At 31.3% G+C, this 16,273-nt stretch overlaps 2 protein-coding genes across 3 annotated transcripts; one reads left to right on the top strand and one right to left on the bottom strand.

Annotated features, from left to right (window-relative positions):
* The first annotated feature begins 3,214 nt into the window (after positions 1–3,214).
* Positions 3,215–9,793, top strand: LOC130798523 (homocysteine S-methyltransferase 2). Of its 2 annotated transcripts, none has more exons than XM_057661546.1 (7): positions 3,215–3,501; positions 5,363–5,419; positions 5,538–5,767; positions 6,790–6,919; positions 7,283–7,486; positions 7,634–7,705; positions 9,385–9,788. In XM_057661546.1, exons 1-7 carry the CDS (start codon positions 3,322–3,324, stop codon positions 9,538–9,540), a joined length of 1,029 nt encoding a protein of 342 aa, XP_057517529.1. In that variant the 5' UTR covers positions 3,215–3,321; the 3' UTR covers positions 9,541–9,788. The 2 variants fall into 2 exon arrangements, with proteins under 2 accessions (XP_057517529.1, XP_057517530.1); XM_057661547.1 differs by having other exon boundaries at positions 3,220–3,501; positions 9,395–9,793.
* A 1,933-nt stretch (positions 9,794–11,726) lies between these two features.
* Positions 11,727–14,715, bottom strand: LOC130798521 (uncharacterized). Its single transcript, XM_057661545.1, has 5 exons — positions 14,532–14,715; positions 14,342–14,391; positions 13,549–13,675; positions 12,849–12,953; positions 11,727–12,556 (listed from the first exon to the last, which is right to left on the bottom strand). The coding sequence occupies exons 1-5, from the start codon at positions 14,644–14,646 to the stop codon at positions 11,934–11,936; spliced, it is 1,020 nt and encodes a 339-aa protein (XP_057517528.1). The 5' UTR covers positions 14,647–14,715; the 3' UTR covers positions 11,727–11,933.
* Between the last annotated feature and the right edge of the window lie 1,558 nt (positions 14,716–16,273).

The following is a 16,273-nucleotide window of genomic DNA, read 5'->3' as shown; positions in this document are numbered from 1 at the left end:
GCATAAAGAAACTATACCAAACTTCTTGAATGAGCATTTATGCCCTGAATGGGCAACTTAAAGTTGATTATTCGTGAAAAAACGACCTATTTAAAAGATTAAGAACTGAAAACATGTCTAATTTCTATAAATTAATATACAATTATCTGTAATCTACTAATAATATACTTAATTTGCAACTATAGATGTACTCAAATTTCTATAAAGTGAATTAGTAGATATATTGGCACGGTATTGTATGTAGGATCATATACACACATATATTTTAATGTGATTATACGTTTTGATGTAGGAAAGAAATATAATTGTACTACACTACTACATAATACTACTAAATAAAATTCTATAATCTATTTCGATGAACTATTTTATTTTTAAAACTGCAAAGCAATAAGATCATTAGGAATACTATGACTCTACGATCCAAAATTAAAGCATGCGAGCGATCCAGATCTTTAGTAGGATCTTAATAATGGTAGTATAAGTACAATCCTACTAAAATCAAGAATATAAGATCCAACGATCCGATACTCCAACGGTAATCTCAATTATATAGCGTTTCTTATATTTTAGCTTTTACTTACATATAAATACAAGTTAAAATATATATTCATAAAGATTATGAAAATTCATGTACTTATCGATTTGCAGTTCATAAATAATTATTTAAAAGTATTCTTTTAATCAATTAAAATATAAAGTCAACAATTTTTATTTACATCTCGATGAACTAAAATGAACAAATTTGACATATAATCAATTATCTTATAGTTATATTATCATATCAAAATATATTTGTATGATCTCACGATTCTGCGATTCGATTCAACTGCTTATCGATTCTAGATGCGTAGGATTGATTCTAACCTTGCTACAAAGTAGATCCCTATCAATAAAGTTACCAAAACAATTAACAAATACACAGGTAATAATCACGAATACATGTTTAGCGGTTTATAGAGAATATTAATAGTGAAATCACATATATTCAAAGAATTTTGATAGCATAATCAGTTAGTGCATGCACGACTTATCTTTAACCTTTGGTTCAGGGTAGATCCTCTTTCCTTGCAAACTTATACTTCCTCTGTTCCATAATACTTGCTATATTTTTTATTTTTGGCAATTTTATATTACTTGCTACATTTCCATTTTTAGTAATAAAACAATTATTTAAAGTTCTACCTACCCCTATTTTTATCCTACTCTATACTCTATACTCTATAATAAAATACTATACTATATTCTATAAAATAACCTAACAACCTATTTTTCCTTTTTCTTTTTCAATTAACAATAATAAAAAATTTAAACTCTATAAAGTAAACAATCAGCTACAGTGTAAGTCAATCAATTTTCTTAATTCGCGTGCCCATACAAATGTAGCGACTAAAACGAAATGGAGGAAGTATATTTTTAAATGTCAGTGTCTTCCCTTGTGGGCGTGAGAGCCAGATGGATTCCTCCATGCTTAAAGCTTCATTAAATTAAATCAAGGGGTACCGGAGTTAACGAGACTTTAAGGGAGAGAATCCATACTAAATGAATTAATTTGTAAGAACAAATTTATTTTATAAAAAAAAATAAGGTAAATTTATACTCTTTTGTCTCTTTAAAAAAGCTTTAAAATTTATTTTGGTCCATTTTATTTTTATTATATTCTCATTTCCTTTCTTTTATTCTTATTCCCAACTTATTCTCTTTTCAATTAAATTACTTATTTTCAATATTTATTTATATTTTGTATTATTCTCACCATAAATTAATTTTATACTCTATATTTTAAATGTTCTCTTGAAAAGGCAAAGAGTATTATTAAACCTCGTCTACAAGTTTAATGTAGCTTCTATTTTATGATAAGAGACGAATATGCATATAAAAAATCTAAACCAAAAACTTATTTTAATGAGCATTTAGGGCAATTAAAGTATCATTCGTGAAAAAAAGAGCTATTTAAAATATTACGACCCGAAAACATGTCTAAGTTCTAATAAATTTAATTAATTAATTAATATACAATTGTCTGTAATCTACTACTACAATTATAATATTCGCAATTTGCAATGATAGACGTACTCAAATGCAGCAATTTAATTATTGGCATAAAAAGTGATAACGAGAATGACTTATACTATAAATTTTTATGAAATATATTGTCATTTTTATAAAAATAAAACTTTAATCATTATAATAAATTTGTTTATAATTTTTTATTATTATTTAATACACACCTATTAAAAGATAATGCATAATTAAACCCTAGCCGCCTCCCTCTCCTTTCCTCTCTTCTCTCTCCAAAAAACATTAATCTTCATAGTTAGTTTGGGACTATCATCAACCTTTTAGTTGATGGTAAGCCTCTGATTTGTTCATTTTAAGCTTTTTGAATATGATTAAAATAAATATTTATCCTCTCCCTACAAGAAAGTTGTTCTACCCATATATTGCGTTTTGATCTATCTCCTCGTAAGAGTTTAAAGTTATGAAGTTTGGTTTTTAATTGATTTGTTGGTAAAGATTAATACGATAATGCAGCAGGTACCAAAAATTGCAATTACCATCAACTATATCAAATTTAATTCTATCTCAAGACTACAACATATCGAAAGACCCCCTTGTAGGAGGCTGTGTCAAACAGTGATGTGTAAAAGAGGATATTTAAAATTGTCAGATCTCATATACAATGATCGTAATTTTGTTAATTTTGAACTATATTTGGTTTTTTTCGCAAATTCCAAATGCAAATTAAAAAATCAAATAATTTTAATTGTGACTTTCTAAAAATTCTAAAAAATAAATTTTTAGAAAGAATTTATCAAGATCTCAATTGAATATGTTTTTTCATATAGATTAATGATAAATCATAGTCAAAATTTGACACTAAAATTTATAAATTATACTCTCTCTAATCCATAGAAAATAAGACATTTACTTTCTCACACTATCCAATGCACTTATTTAATGAATATCTCTTTTATACATAATGAAATATTATAAAAAATTAAATATTAATAATCTTTGTATTGATACAAATAAAACAAATTTGCACTTTGACCATATTTTAATTTGTAAATTAAGAATAAAATAAAAGTTAAAAGTAATAAGTGAATATCCTCAAAAAAATAAATGTCCCAAAGTATTAGCGGAGGTGTGGTATGGGGGTCCACACATGTCATATAAGTACCATCCGGTACTCATTACTATCAAAGAAACTCGAAGTTGTCACTTCTCCTGCTCTTCTCTTATACGCAATTTGTTTGCACTAGTTCAGCTGAAACCAACTTCATTTTCAATTTTCAGTGGAGAAAACCAGAAAGCCAAATGAGAGAAAACCTATCATCGTCTTCCTCTTCAATGTTTTCTAAATTTCTTGCAGATTGCGGTGGAATCGCAATCGTTGATGGCGGATTAGCGACGGAACTAGAGCGTCATGGCGCTGATCTTAATGATCCTCTTTGGAGCGCTAAATGTCTTCTCACTTCTCCTCATCTTGTTCGTCAGGTTTTTTCTTTTTCTATTCATGTTTTTTGATTATTTTCTGGTATTTTAATTAGATTTCTTGCTTTGTTTTGTGTTTTTTTTTTTTGCTGATTTTTTGCTCTCTTTTTTGGTGGATTTGTGGTGATTGTTGAGATGTTATGTTGAATTGGTTGTTTTTTGCGTCTATTTGTATGCTTGATTAAGGTTCGGAATTTGTGTTTATTTCATGTTTTAGTTCTTGATTTGGTAAGGAAGTGGCGATTTGGATTGACTTCATCACATACAAAATGACAAATCTTTTGTAATTAATAGCAAATTATAGTAACAAAAGGTTGATTCTTCAATAGAATTTAAAACTTTTCAATATCTTTTTGCTTAAAAAGTATATTTAAGTTGTTTTTAGCATAAAAGGTGTTGCATGCTCATTCTAAAAACAATAATACATTAGGCATTGTGTGCAACTCATTCATATTTCGGAAGCTCAAGTTCAAACATTAGCATTTTTATTGTTCATATTTTAATATTGATTTGCTAATTAATACTACCTTTTTTAATTGCTCTATTTCATCTTCTTACATTTTTCTTAAACAAAGTTTTACCACAAATAGTTACTCATTCTGTCCCTTAAACATTTTTCAATAGTTGCTTTTTAGGCGGTATTCATCAATCAGTCTTAATTTGTATTTTATTCAGTTAAAATATACCGGGTGAGATCTTGTTTGATTCGACTCAATGCAAGAATTATTCATATCAACTTTTTATAATTTTGTATTATATATAGTTAAAGATATTAATGATTGAATCGGTGCACCGAATAGTATGAAAAAGTAAAATGTAGAAAAATCTTAGGGACAAAGAGTGTAATGTACTCTTCAGTAATTCAGCTCCACATAAATAGCCACATTTCGGACTATGATATGAGAACTTTTTCACCTCAATGGTGCCAAATGAAGGGGACATCGGAGTATAAGAAAAAATTTAGTCAAGCGAGCTAAACAAAAATCATCTCTTACTTAGTTTCGTAATGTCAACTTTATATGATTTTTACTCTTGTATAACTGAAGATATTTACTTTTACCATTCAAAGTTAGAAAGCGCGAAAGTCAATAGGGTGCAAGCAACAAAAAAGGGAAGTAGTTGTTATTAACTTTGCTTTTCTTAATTTTAGGCCTTTAGGCCTTTTTTTTGAAGATTGTAACTTAATAACAATTTACTATAGTTTTATTTGGCTATGCTAGTGGATATTAGGTTAATCCACTTGACTTGGTTGGTTAGGTGATAATATTATCTGTTTGTGTTAATTCTGTTTTAATATGATAGTTATAGATGTTCCAATTACACAACTTTTGTACCAAAAAAGATAAAAGAGATGACAAAAATTTACTCTTAAGCTCATTTTGGGTTGGAAGCCGACTCTTCGCCAAAGGATACATGGGCCACTTTTATAGGTTAAGTGCTTTAAGATTATACTTCCTCCAACTTTCATAAAGTGCCAACATTTATTTGTTAATTTATGTTTAAAGCTTGGTCATGTCTCCAGGGGTAGTTTCATATAATTACTTTGTCAAAAGTTAAACCAACTTACTAAAAAAGATTAATCATAAAGGTTAAACCAATTTAAGGTAGGAAAATATTTAAGAAACTGAATGAAGAGAGTTGCGATAAGTATCTTGTTTCTATAACATGTCAATCAATATTGGAATATTTATGTTAAAAAATTTTTATCAACCATTTCTTGGAATGACCGAACTACTAGTTTTGTACTTAAATATTAGCGATAATAGAATGATGTTTCATGAAGGAGGCTTCAAAATCCGTTTTGGATGAGTAGTCACTGAGCCTCCTTATTTGCATTTTTATAATGAAGTACATGATGTTGCAGGTTCACCTTGATTACCTTGAAGCAGGTTCTGATATTATAATCTCTGCATCATATCAGGTAGCTTCGTTTTATTTTGTTATCAATGAACCACAACAAGATTACTAATTGTTGTGCTTCTGTACCCTCTTGCATAGACATGTGAAGACTGAATACATTTTTTGTCTTACCATGATAGGCGACCATTCAGGGATTTAGGGCTAAAGGGTTCTCTCTAGAAGAAAGTGAAGCCTTGCTAAGGAAAAGTGTTGAAATAGCCTGTGAAGCACGTAACTTGTATTATGAAAAATGTGGTAGAGCGTCAATGGAAGATAGAGATGATAGCAAGATCCTAAAATGTCGGCCCATCTTAGTTGCAGCATCAGTTGGGAGCTATGGTGCTTATTTGGCTGATGGTTCTGAGTATAGGTAACACAAAAGACCTCCCATCCCCCTTTTTTCTTGTGTAATTATATTGTTTCATTCATCCCATGCATTGAGCTTCTCTGATCTCTTCAATTCCAGAAACACCTGTAGATTCAAGTTGTAATGGTTTACCTGTCTAATATCCTTCTACTGTCCCAAAAATGTTTTTCTCCTTTCTGTTTTAGCGTGTCCCTACTTCTTGTCTTTATCATAGTAGTTAGTTATATAACTTCCAGTATTGCTGTCATGTTAGCTTGCAATTATTTTTCCGGAGTAATTGATAGAAGAGGAAATGCACTAATTCTGGCAAACCCCTTCCAATTACTACATTTTTCGTATTTATTTTCTTTGTATGTGTACATGGCCGATCATGACATTATCGTGGTTTATGTGAAGTCATGAAGTGCTAATATATTTACTTTCACGTTTTAATGATATGCTATACACTTTATTTTAGGGATAGAAATGTCTGATTAACAGGTCACATCACCAACAGGCAACACCAATAATACTTGAGAGCACTTACCCCAATTATCTATCTCCTGAGACAGAAGCACTTACAGTACTTGACTCCTAAGAGATGAAAGATAGTTGATGAGAAAGAGATAAGACTTTATTGATTGTAATAAATGTTGTTTAGAGCGGAGAAGCAAAAGCTAAGCTTTACATGGCCAGGCACTCAGACTGGTGTCTCATTGGAGTTTGGACTTTCATATATCCTATTGGATTTTATTTTAAGTCTTTGTGGTACCGGCATGAATGAATAAGTTGTTTCCTTAGTTCGGCCTTTCTTAATCATATGTTCTGTTTCAGTTTTACGTTTTCTACACCTTGACTGTCCTTTCGTAGTAGACAAGGTTAGTGACTATGTCACGTTTGTAAAGATAAAGAATTTTCTTAAACTTGTATGTTGTTTAATATCTTGGCTATCTTCTATGTTCTGCATATCAAATTGGCCTATTGGCTTATCATGGCACAAATTTAGATGATTTAGTCATGTTCCTCATCCTATCATGCTTTTACAGTGGGGACTATGGTAATACAGTGGATCTAGATTGCTTGAAAAATTTTCATCGGAGAAGAGTTCAGATTTTGGCTGAATCAGGCGCTGATCTGATTGCATTTGAAACAATTCCAAATAAATTAGAAGCACAGGTATGTTGGATTGGAGATCTGAATATATAGATACTTTTTAGGCTATATATATGATCGTGAAGTTTATGAATTGTTCGATACATGCTATATAACATAAATTCAGTGCATTTGCAGCTTGGCCAATTTATTAGTAATTCATTGTTCGCTTTGACTTTCCTGCTTTCTATTTTGGATGTTTCAAATTCATTGTTCTGGTTCTAGATGGCAAAGATGCAACTTTGTTTAACATATGCCGGTTTGTCAAGTCAGAAATTCTAGTTGCAATTCAGGGGCCTTGGAGGATATAGATTTAGCTAATGAGGCACATTATAAATGTGGATTTTTTCAATAATATTTTTCCTGGTTGTCTTGTTGGTTGTCCAGGCTTATGCTGAACTCCTGGAAGAAGGAAATGTAAACATTACAGCTTGGTTTACTTTTAATTCAAAAGATGGGGAGCATGTGGTCAGTGGTGATTCCTTGCTCGAGTGTGCATCAATTGCCGAGGCAAGCAATAAGGTTGTTGCAGTTGGAATTAATTGTACCCCTCCAAGGTTTATCCAAGGATTAATTTTGTCAATTAGAAAGGTACGATCAGCCTGTTTTCTGATATCTGCTTCACTGTGGGGAACATCTTCTGATGGTTCAAAATTTTGGTTCTCTTAATAATTCAAAGATGCACTCTATTTCTCTCTTTTCTGTTGTATTTCAACACCATTACTGATGATATTTCAGGTGGCAACCAAACCAATTATCATATATCCAAACAGTGGTGAGACCTATGATCCCATCATAAAGGAGTGGGTGGTGAGTTCCTTTCTTCACTTTGTTGAGAAATTGTTTACTATCACTCCTACTCAACAGATCTAAGTTTAAAACAATCTCTTATACATTTGTACTGCTAATGAAAAATATCTAAGAAGTGCTTTCCTTAGCAAAAAGTACATATAAACGCGAAAGAAAACCCTGGAAACTCATGGAGCAACTGATTGGAGAGTCTTGATTCCTTTTGCTGTCATACCACATTTTTAGCCTTGGTGATGCCGGTGTTTTTTTTACCTAGATGTGCATATTTCACGTACGTACTGTTTGATAGACCTCTACATTATGTTTGGATAAGAATTGGAGGGAGGGAAAGACGGGAAGGGGAGGGGAAGGTGAAGGAGGGAAGGGAAAGGAAGGAGAGGAAAGACAAGAAAATCTTCCCTTGTTTATTTAAGAGGGAAAGGAAGGGAGACGAAGAAATAAACCATTTCCTTCCAAAACTCTCCGCTTTTGGAGAGATTTGGTCATCAACAAAATTAAGGAAACTAATCCCTTCAAATCCTTTCCTTCCAAATCTCTCTCCCCAATATTGTTATCCAAACAAAGGAAATTGTATCCCTCCAAATCTCTTCCTTCCATTTCCATGAATCCAAACAAAGTGCTAAGGTTATACATGGTTGACTTTGTCTGATTGTGACACCTGATGCTAGTCATTTACATGCTGCAAGTTATGACTTGAAGACTAACTCAAAAATTGAATAATTCTGTACTAGGGAAACTCAGGTGGGACTAGGCAATAAGAATTAAGGCTCTTGGTGTTGCCAAATGATCGCCAAGGCCACATCCCAAAAATCTTAGAGTAATTGCTTCTTGCAAAGGCCATAAGATAAGTCTGGAAGAAACCTTTTGCTTCTTGCAAGACATGTTTATAAATCATCTGAACCTATTTTCCCTCATTAGATACTGAAGTTATCTGAACTTGATTGCCCTAATCTGAACTTATTAGCCTTGAAATGAGTGGAGTACGTGAGACATTCACCTTTCTGACCTTAATTAAACTTATTTGCCCTTTTTTGAACTTATTGAAACTTATTTTACACGAGTAAACCATATAGAACAGAACCTTACATTATGTTTGGATAACATTTTTGAGAGGAAAGGAAGGAAAGGGGAAGAGGGAGAGAAGGTAAACGAAGGAGAGGGACATTGGTGTGTTTTCCTTCCAAAGCTCTCCATTGTTGGAAATATTTTTTTTGTTTAAAATGCAAAGGAAGTTCCTCCTCCTAATTTCCTTCCGTCCATTTTCCTCATTTCCCCAATTGGTATCCAAATGAGGGAAATGACATTTCCCTCCCCTTCCTTTACCTCCATTGCCTCTCATCCAAACTTGGTGTTAATGTGGGACTTGATCAAGGAAATGTTTCATCTGTGGTACATGTTATACTGATATGTACTGTGCTTCTCTTATTATGTTGCTATGATTCTATCAAACTATTCGTCTTCATATTTTGAAACAAATAATTTTTATTTCATAATGTGAGTAGCACCACTGAAACTAACGTTACCCTATTATTCTCAAACTGGTGTATGCGTCACAGCAGCCCCTCAGGCATTTTGTTAAAAACATATTATTCTGTTTTTAGTAGATACCTGCCTGCTGTTATTTACTTTATTTGGCGAGTCCTTCAGAAGTTTATGTATATTTACTAAATTTCTTGCAGCAAAATTCAGGGGTTGCAGATGAAGATTTTGTGTCTTACGTGAAAAATTGGTGGAAAGCAGGAGCTTCTTTATTTGGCGGATGCTGCAGAACTACCCCAAAGACGATAAATGGTATTTACAGGACTTTCTCAGAGCGATCAGCATCTCCACGTTAACTACTTTCTGATACTCAACTCTTGAGTTTTATTTGACCAACTACAGAATGTGTTTGATGTCTTGTTTACTTTAGGCCCCTTCATGTTTTCTGTATATAGTTTTTGGAGGTGTCTGCAAAAAGACCACCGTTGAATACAAAACTATATAAACTTTGCATAACTTCTGGAGAAGGGGAAATCTTCATCCTGTACTAAATCTTCTATCGTTTTCAATCAAGTTAGATCTTTCATAATCTTTCTAACTTAAACAACTTTTTCAACTTGTCATGTTCAGACTGATTTCAGTTTTCATTCCTTCAGTGATTTTCACATTATCCAAACTTTTTATATATATATATATATATATATATATATATATATATATATATATATATATATATATATATATATATATATAAGTTTCGGTGAGAAATATCCTTATATGAGAATCGTGAGAACCAATCTATCTGATAAAAAAAGGTTACTTTTCTATTACAAAGGTGTTATTTTTAGGTAAAAAAGGTGTTATTTTTCTAAAAAAAAAATGATACTTTCCGACAAAAAAAGTGTTACTTTCAAACATAAATTTTGAATAAAATTCATGAAAATGTGTTACTTTTTACATAAAAAAGTGTAATTTTCGGAAAAAACGTGTTACTTTGTATAATTTGATTTATGAAAATTTTTTTAACAGTAACACTTTTTTGGCAAAAAGAAATAATTTTTTTCTAAAAAAATTAAAATTTTTTGCCTAAAAGTAACACATTTTTTGAAAAAAAGTAATAGTTTTTTATCATGTAGATTGGTTCTTACGGTATATATATATATAGGGTCAAGTTCCAATAAGAATCAAACTTATATGAGATTGGTTCATATAAGCTTATAAGCTTGGTTTTCACAGGAGCTTGATCATATATATATATATATGGTCAAGTTCCAGTGAGAATCAAGCTTATATGAGATTGATTCTCACAGTTCTCATATAAGCTTGGTTCTTACTAAAATTTGACCATATATATATATATATGGTCAAGTTCCAGTGAGAACCAAACTTATAAGCTTATATGAGAAGGTTCTAACAACTGTGAGAATCAATCTCATATAAACTTATAAACTTCGTTCTCATTGGAACTTGAATATATATATATATATATATATATATATATATATATATATATATATATATATATATATATATATATAAGAAGGGGTTTGAAAATAAGAAGGATAGAAAGGAATTTCATTCGTCAGATCTTAGATCAATGATTCATCTTGCACGCGGTTCAGAACAGTAAATAAATTGTGATATTTTCTTAATTAATATGTGATAGTTTCTGTATAAACATGTGTCACTTGAAATTGTGATGTTTTCTAAATTAATATGTAATGCTTTCTTCATAAACATGTGTTACTAGATCTTTTGTTAAAACAACTTTTTTTAAATCGTTATATCTTAATTAATCAACAGTAGCTATTCCTTTCTATCCTTCCTATTTTCACACCCCTTCTTATTGGTATATATATATATATATATATATATATATAGGGTCAAGTTCTAGTGAAAACCAAGCTTATATGAGAACCGTGAGAACCAAAAAATATGTTACCTCTTTACAAAAAAGGTGTTACTTTTGCACAAAAAAATGTGTTACTTTTGTTTTTAAAAAAATCTGGTACTTTTTACCAAAAAAGTGTATTTCAGAAAAAAATATATAAATGCAAAGTAACACACTTTTCTAAAAAGTAACACCTTTTTATGGTTATCACAGTTCTCATATAAGGATGGTTTTCACTTGAACTTCTATATATATATATATATATATATATATATATATATATATATATATATATATATATATATATATATATATATATATATATATATATATATATTTGGTCAAGTTTCAGTGAGAACCAAGCTTATATGAGAACTGTGAGAATTAATCTCTCTGATAAAAATGTTAACACCTTTTTGTGAGTTTTTTTCAAAAAAATTTTCTTAAAGTAATACTTATTTGCCTAAAAGTATCATCTTTTATTTTAAAAAAAAGTTACCCCTTTTTAGTCTAAAAATAACACTTTTTTGTTAAGCAGAATGATTCTCACGGTTCTCATATAAGGATAGTTTTCACTTGAACTTCTTCACACACACATCTATCTATCTATCTATCTATCTATCTATCTATCTATATATATATTGAACAGTCTTAAGATAATCGCCTGCTTTTCGTTATTGTTCCTTTCAATTTGTTACATAACACAATCGAAGTGAACGTTTTTTGATGTTCAGTCACAAACTCAAAGGGGCTGAGAAAGTATGTACCAAATCTGAGTGCATAAGTAGTGACACAGGCGAAACATATTATTTAGGAATTGCAAAAAGAGACTGTTCCAGAGAAAGAAAACGGTGCAGTCTATGCAGTTGAGAACTCAAACAACATGCTATGCTGATATTTTTTACCAGGCTCGACAACAATAGAAGGGAAATTTGGTTGGTTAATAGCATTCGGAAATCCTTGGGTCTCGAGACAAAGTCCTGCGTGTTTCTCATAAACAGCCTCTCCTTTCCCAGTAACTCCATTCACATAGTTGCCCGTGTAGAATTGCATGCCAGGCACGTTAGTCCAGATGTCGAGCACCCTTTTGCAGGACGGTTCAGTGACTCTAGCAGCATGCTTAAATCCCATCTTTTCTTCCCCACAATCAAGCACGTAATTGTGGTCGTAACCCATGCCAACTTTATCAATATCCAGACCGATTCTCTTTTCTGAAGTAAAATCGAATGGAGTGCCTTTAACTGGGGAGATTTCCCCTGTGGGGATAATGTTCTCATTCACCGGGGTATAGTAATTTGCCCAAATTTGGATATGATGGTCAAGCACCGAACCGGAATTGTGCCCTGCTAAATTCCAGTATGTATGTTGAGCAAGATTAACCGGAGTTGCCTTATTCTCCGCCACAGCTTCCATGTCAAGCCTCATGGTTGTCTTGGAGGTGAGAGTATATGTTGCAGTGACCAAAAGATCACCAGGATAACCTGTTCCATGAAGAATAGTTCTTAGAATCCCATTGAAAAAATATAGTGATAATAGCATTTAACATACACAAAAGTTCTTAAATAGTTCGTCTAGTAAGTCAGACGAGCATGTTAGACCAAAACCAGAATGTTAGTGCTAACAAATTTTTTCCATTACTTAGAAAATTATACTCCCTTCCACAACAAAATTTCCGTTTGTCGTGCACAAAAAACAAATGGGAAGTTATTAAAATTGTCAATATACTTAAGAGACGTAAGATGAGGAACACATTGATAGACAGGAAAAGCATACCTTCCTCGCCATCACGACTATGATACTTAAAAGTAATGGACGGAGTATCATTTTTCTTGTATTCTACTACATCCCATATCCGTTTATCGAATCCCTTGTTTCCACCTGAATACAAAAGATGGGTCATAACAGAGAAGCGGAAACATCTGATAAATGATTTTATGTTACTGAGGGTGCAGTATGTTCTTGCAAATGGAACAGATAAAGCACTGTGATTTAATTTACCAATTAATTTAATTCAACTTAATGCCATGGAACAAGAACCCAAACATACCATGGCCAGGTATGCCCCCAGAACATGGTCAGCCAGAGGCCCAGAGCAAAAAGCAGCACTGGGGGGCAAAAACCTTGATTCGGCAACTTCAATATCTAAGTACGATAATGCTGGGAATTACACCCTTTTGTAGTGCATGGGTGCTATATTGCGTCAAGCGCCTAGAGCAATGTAGGCATAAGATACAAAACTTTGTATCATCTAACTACGATAATGCTGGAAAGACATCTTTCAAAAAAGAAGGAAAATTTCAAGTTCATGGCCCAAATGACAGTTATAATTCTGAAAAAAAACCCAACAAATTTCAATACTTAAATTGTATATTGTGTCCACAAATAGTTGTAGAGATGTGTCTCCATCAGTGGCAAATGGTCTGCATGATAAAGAAAACAAGCTTGAACATCTTAGAAGCTAAAGATATCGTACCGTGGAGACTATTTGGGGGATTATTCACAGGCAAAGAGTACTCAACTCCATTTAGTGTGAACTTCCCATCCTTGATTCGATTTGCAACACGACCCACAATACAACCATAATATGATCCGGCTCCTTGCTGATGTACAATTATTAGAATAAGATTTTCACATGCATAAAAACATCAAAGATCAACGGCAGTGGAAAAAGAGGTAGAATGCACATTCAACTCCAAAGCAAAATCCATTAGGTTCTGGATACCATGATTGTTGGAAAAATAACCCATATGTGATCCCACATTGAAGCTTGACTAACATAATCTTGATGGGTTACTCCTCATATTACCGATTGGTTATATGATGGAACCTCATCAGGTTTATGTGCAAGCCCCTTAATAGATTTATCAGGATTGCCCTATATGAGAATCAAACTCATATCACAAAGTGAAAAAGAAAGTCTTCAGCTTTCTCATTTGAAAAAAACTTCTACTGTTACTGATAGAGTAGCAAATCTAGGGCAACAAAATTACTGGTAAATATAAGAATTTGCTAGTCCTGTTTATTAAATCTTCCTAACTTCTAGTAATCTCACCAACAAATTAACAGCAATTGAAATCATTAACATTAACAAATACAATAAATCAATTGCTAATTTGCATATTGTAGAGACATAATTCACATATAATTAAACTGTTCTAAAAAACAAACATAAAATGAAACTGTTCTAAAAAAACAAAACCCTAAAAAGAAATTAGATGCAATCAATCAATTGAATTCACACTCAAGGGAATTAAGAGAGTGATTACCAGGTAACGATCAATAGAGTCAAATCCCAATACAACATCAGCAAGTGTTCCTTCAAAAAGTTCAGAGAAGAAACCCCCATGCAAGAATAAAATCCATAAATTAATAATTAAAGAAAAAAACTAAAATTTTATGAAAAGACAAAAATTTTATGATGTATTATTAATTAATTATCAATTGAAATTGACATACCATCTTTGTCAGGAACTAATAAAGAAGTGATTGTACAACCATAATTTGTAATTTTGACATGCATTGAGCCATTGTCGAGTTCAAAGATCTCGGCTTTCTTCCCTTGATCTGCCATTTTAAAGAATTTCTTCAGCAAGGAAAAATGTAACTAGGTTTTTATTTTCCCTTGGATAAGAATTAAGATGAAAGAAAAATGGAATAAATTTTTGGAAAAATTAATATTAATAATCTAATATTTTACTCATCCACAGCAAAAATTATTAATATCACAGCAAAAAATGGAATAAAGTTCAGCAAAAATTAGATTATTAAAAAAAATTTTAAGGTGGAATTATTCACAGCGGATAGGTGAAAAGTTGAATTATTAATATCATTTTTTCTTAAATTTTTTCGGCTTAAAGTTATCAGATTTTGATTTATTTGATGGATCCATTTAAGATATTTTATATCACTTCTCTTTCAGAATAACCGAATAAAACGACATCATTACCATAATAATTCCTCAGTTTCGTATTACTTATAACAAACCAATTTTTGTACATTTATCATTCTATGGTAATATACCAAACCAATTTTTGTACATTTATCATTCTATGGTAATTTAATATTTTTGTTATAATACGAGAAAAAAATATAGTCACGTGAGATTTTATTTTATTTGTCTCGTCGCATATTTTCATAATATTAGATTTTTATAATTTTTAGTGTTTTATAACATAGATGGAAACGATCCAACTAGAGGTGTTCATTCGGGTCATCGGGTCGGTTTCAGACGGGTGTAATTCGGCTCGGTCGGATTTCGAATCGGTAAAATTTCGGTTGTATGCAACAACGGGTCATACTCGGGTTAGATCGATTAGTAAAATGTCGGTTTAACAACGGTTGTTCGCATTATCGGGTTCAAACTGGTTTGTTATCGGTTGAAATTCGAGTCGCGTGTCAATCGAGCTCGGGTTGTCATCGGTCTAACATTAATTCGTTTTTTTTTTTGGCACAAATCGGGTTCGAGCTTTATTTTTCGAGTAGTTATCGGTTACGGACAACTATTGATCGGGTCAATATCGAAATAAGTTAATAGTCGGGTTTTTAATTGATGTATGCAGTATGCTCATTTACTTAAAAAAAATAATTACCGATTGTTTTATCAAATATGGCAGATCAATTAATTTCAATTAGTTTATATATATATATATATATATATATATATATATATATATATATATATGAGACTATTATTTAACAATGCATCATGTTGCTACTTTTGATAATTAATTGAATATTAAAACTCGATAATCGAAACTCGATTTGTTTGAATGAATAAGAATAATCTAAACTATATTATAGGCTATTACATACTTAGACAATAATGTTATTGCGTACTCTAAACTAATAGTCCCTCAAATTCAAAGTAATTCTCTCGATTTCTTTTTAGGCTTGAAATTAAATTATTAGAAATTTAGAATATATTACTAGAGAGACAATTTATGCAAATTCCAAATGAGACATTTGTTTTTAATTAGAGGGAGTATAAGCTATTAGAATATACATTACTCTATTACACTAATAATCAATCGTATTTCTAAGTTTGATAATTGAAACTTATTATAATAAAGTGAATTAGATTAATCAAGTAATCATAACCATTTTATGTAATATTATGTATTTATACTTATTCGTGACCTTGAATACATTAAACTAATAAATCTATTACACTAATAATTGATTGTATTTAATTTAAAGCT

This window comes from Amaranthus tricolor, chromosome 13 (genome assembly GCF_026212465.1).
Source record: "Amaranthus tricolor cultivar Red isolate AtriRed21 chromosome 13, ASM2621246v1, whole genome shotgun sequence".
Classification (NCBI taxonomy): domain Eukaryota; kingdom Viridiplantae; phylum Streptophyta; class Magnoliopsida; order Caryophyllales; family Amaranthaceae; genus Amaranthus; species Amaranthus tricolor.
Note: the sequence above shows the minus strand (reverse complement) of the source record. Positions and strands in the feature narration are given on the sequence as shown.

Excerpts from the sequence above, each read along its gene's own strand:
- LOC130798523 (XM_057661546.1), top strand. The coding sequence starts at position 3,322 with ATGAGAGAAAACCTATCATCGTCTTCCTCTTCAATGTTTTCTAAATTT. Across the intron at positions 5,768-6,789 it reads GCTGATGGTTCTGAGTATAG|TGGGGACTATGGTAATACAG; the intron begins GTAACACAAAAG and ends ATGCTTTTACAG. Across the intron at positions 7,487-7,633 it reads TAATTTTGTCAATTAGAAAG|GTGGCAACCAAACCAATTAT; the intron begins GTACGATCAGCC and ends ATGATATTTCAG.
- LOC130798521 (XM_057661545.1), bottom strand. The coding sequence starts at position 14,646 with ATGGCAGATCAAGGGAAGAAAGCCGAGATCTTTGAACTCGACAATGGC. Across the intron at positions 13,676-14,341 it reads ACTCTATTGATCGTTACCTG|CAAGGAGCCGGATCATATTA; the intron begins GTAATCACTCTC and ends ATTGTACATCAG. Across the intron at positions 12,557-12,848 it reads TAGTCGTGATGGCGAGGAAG|GTTATCCTGGTGATCTTTTG; the intron begins GTATGCTTTTCC and ends TTCATGGAACAG.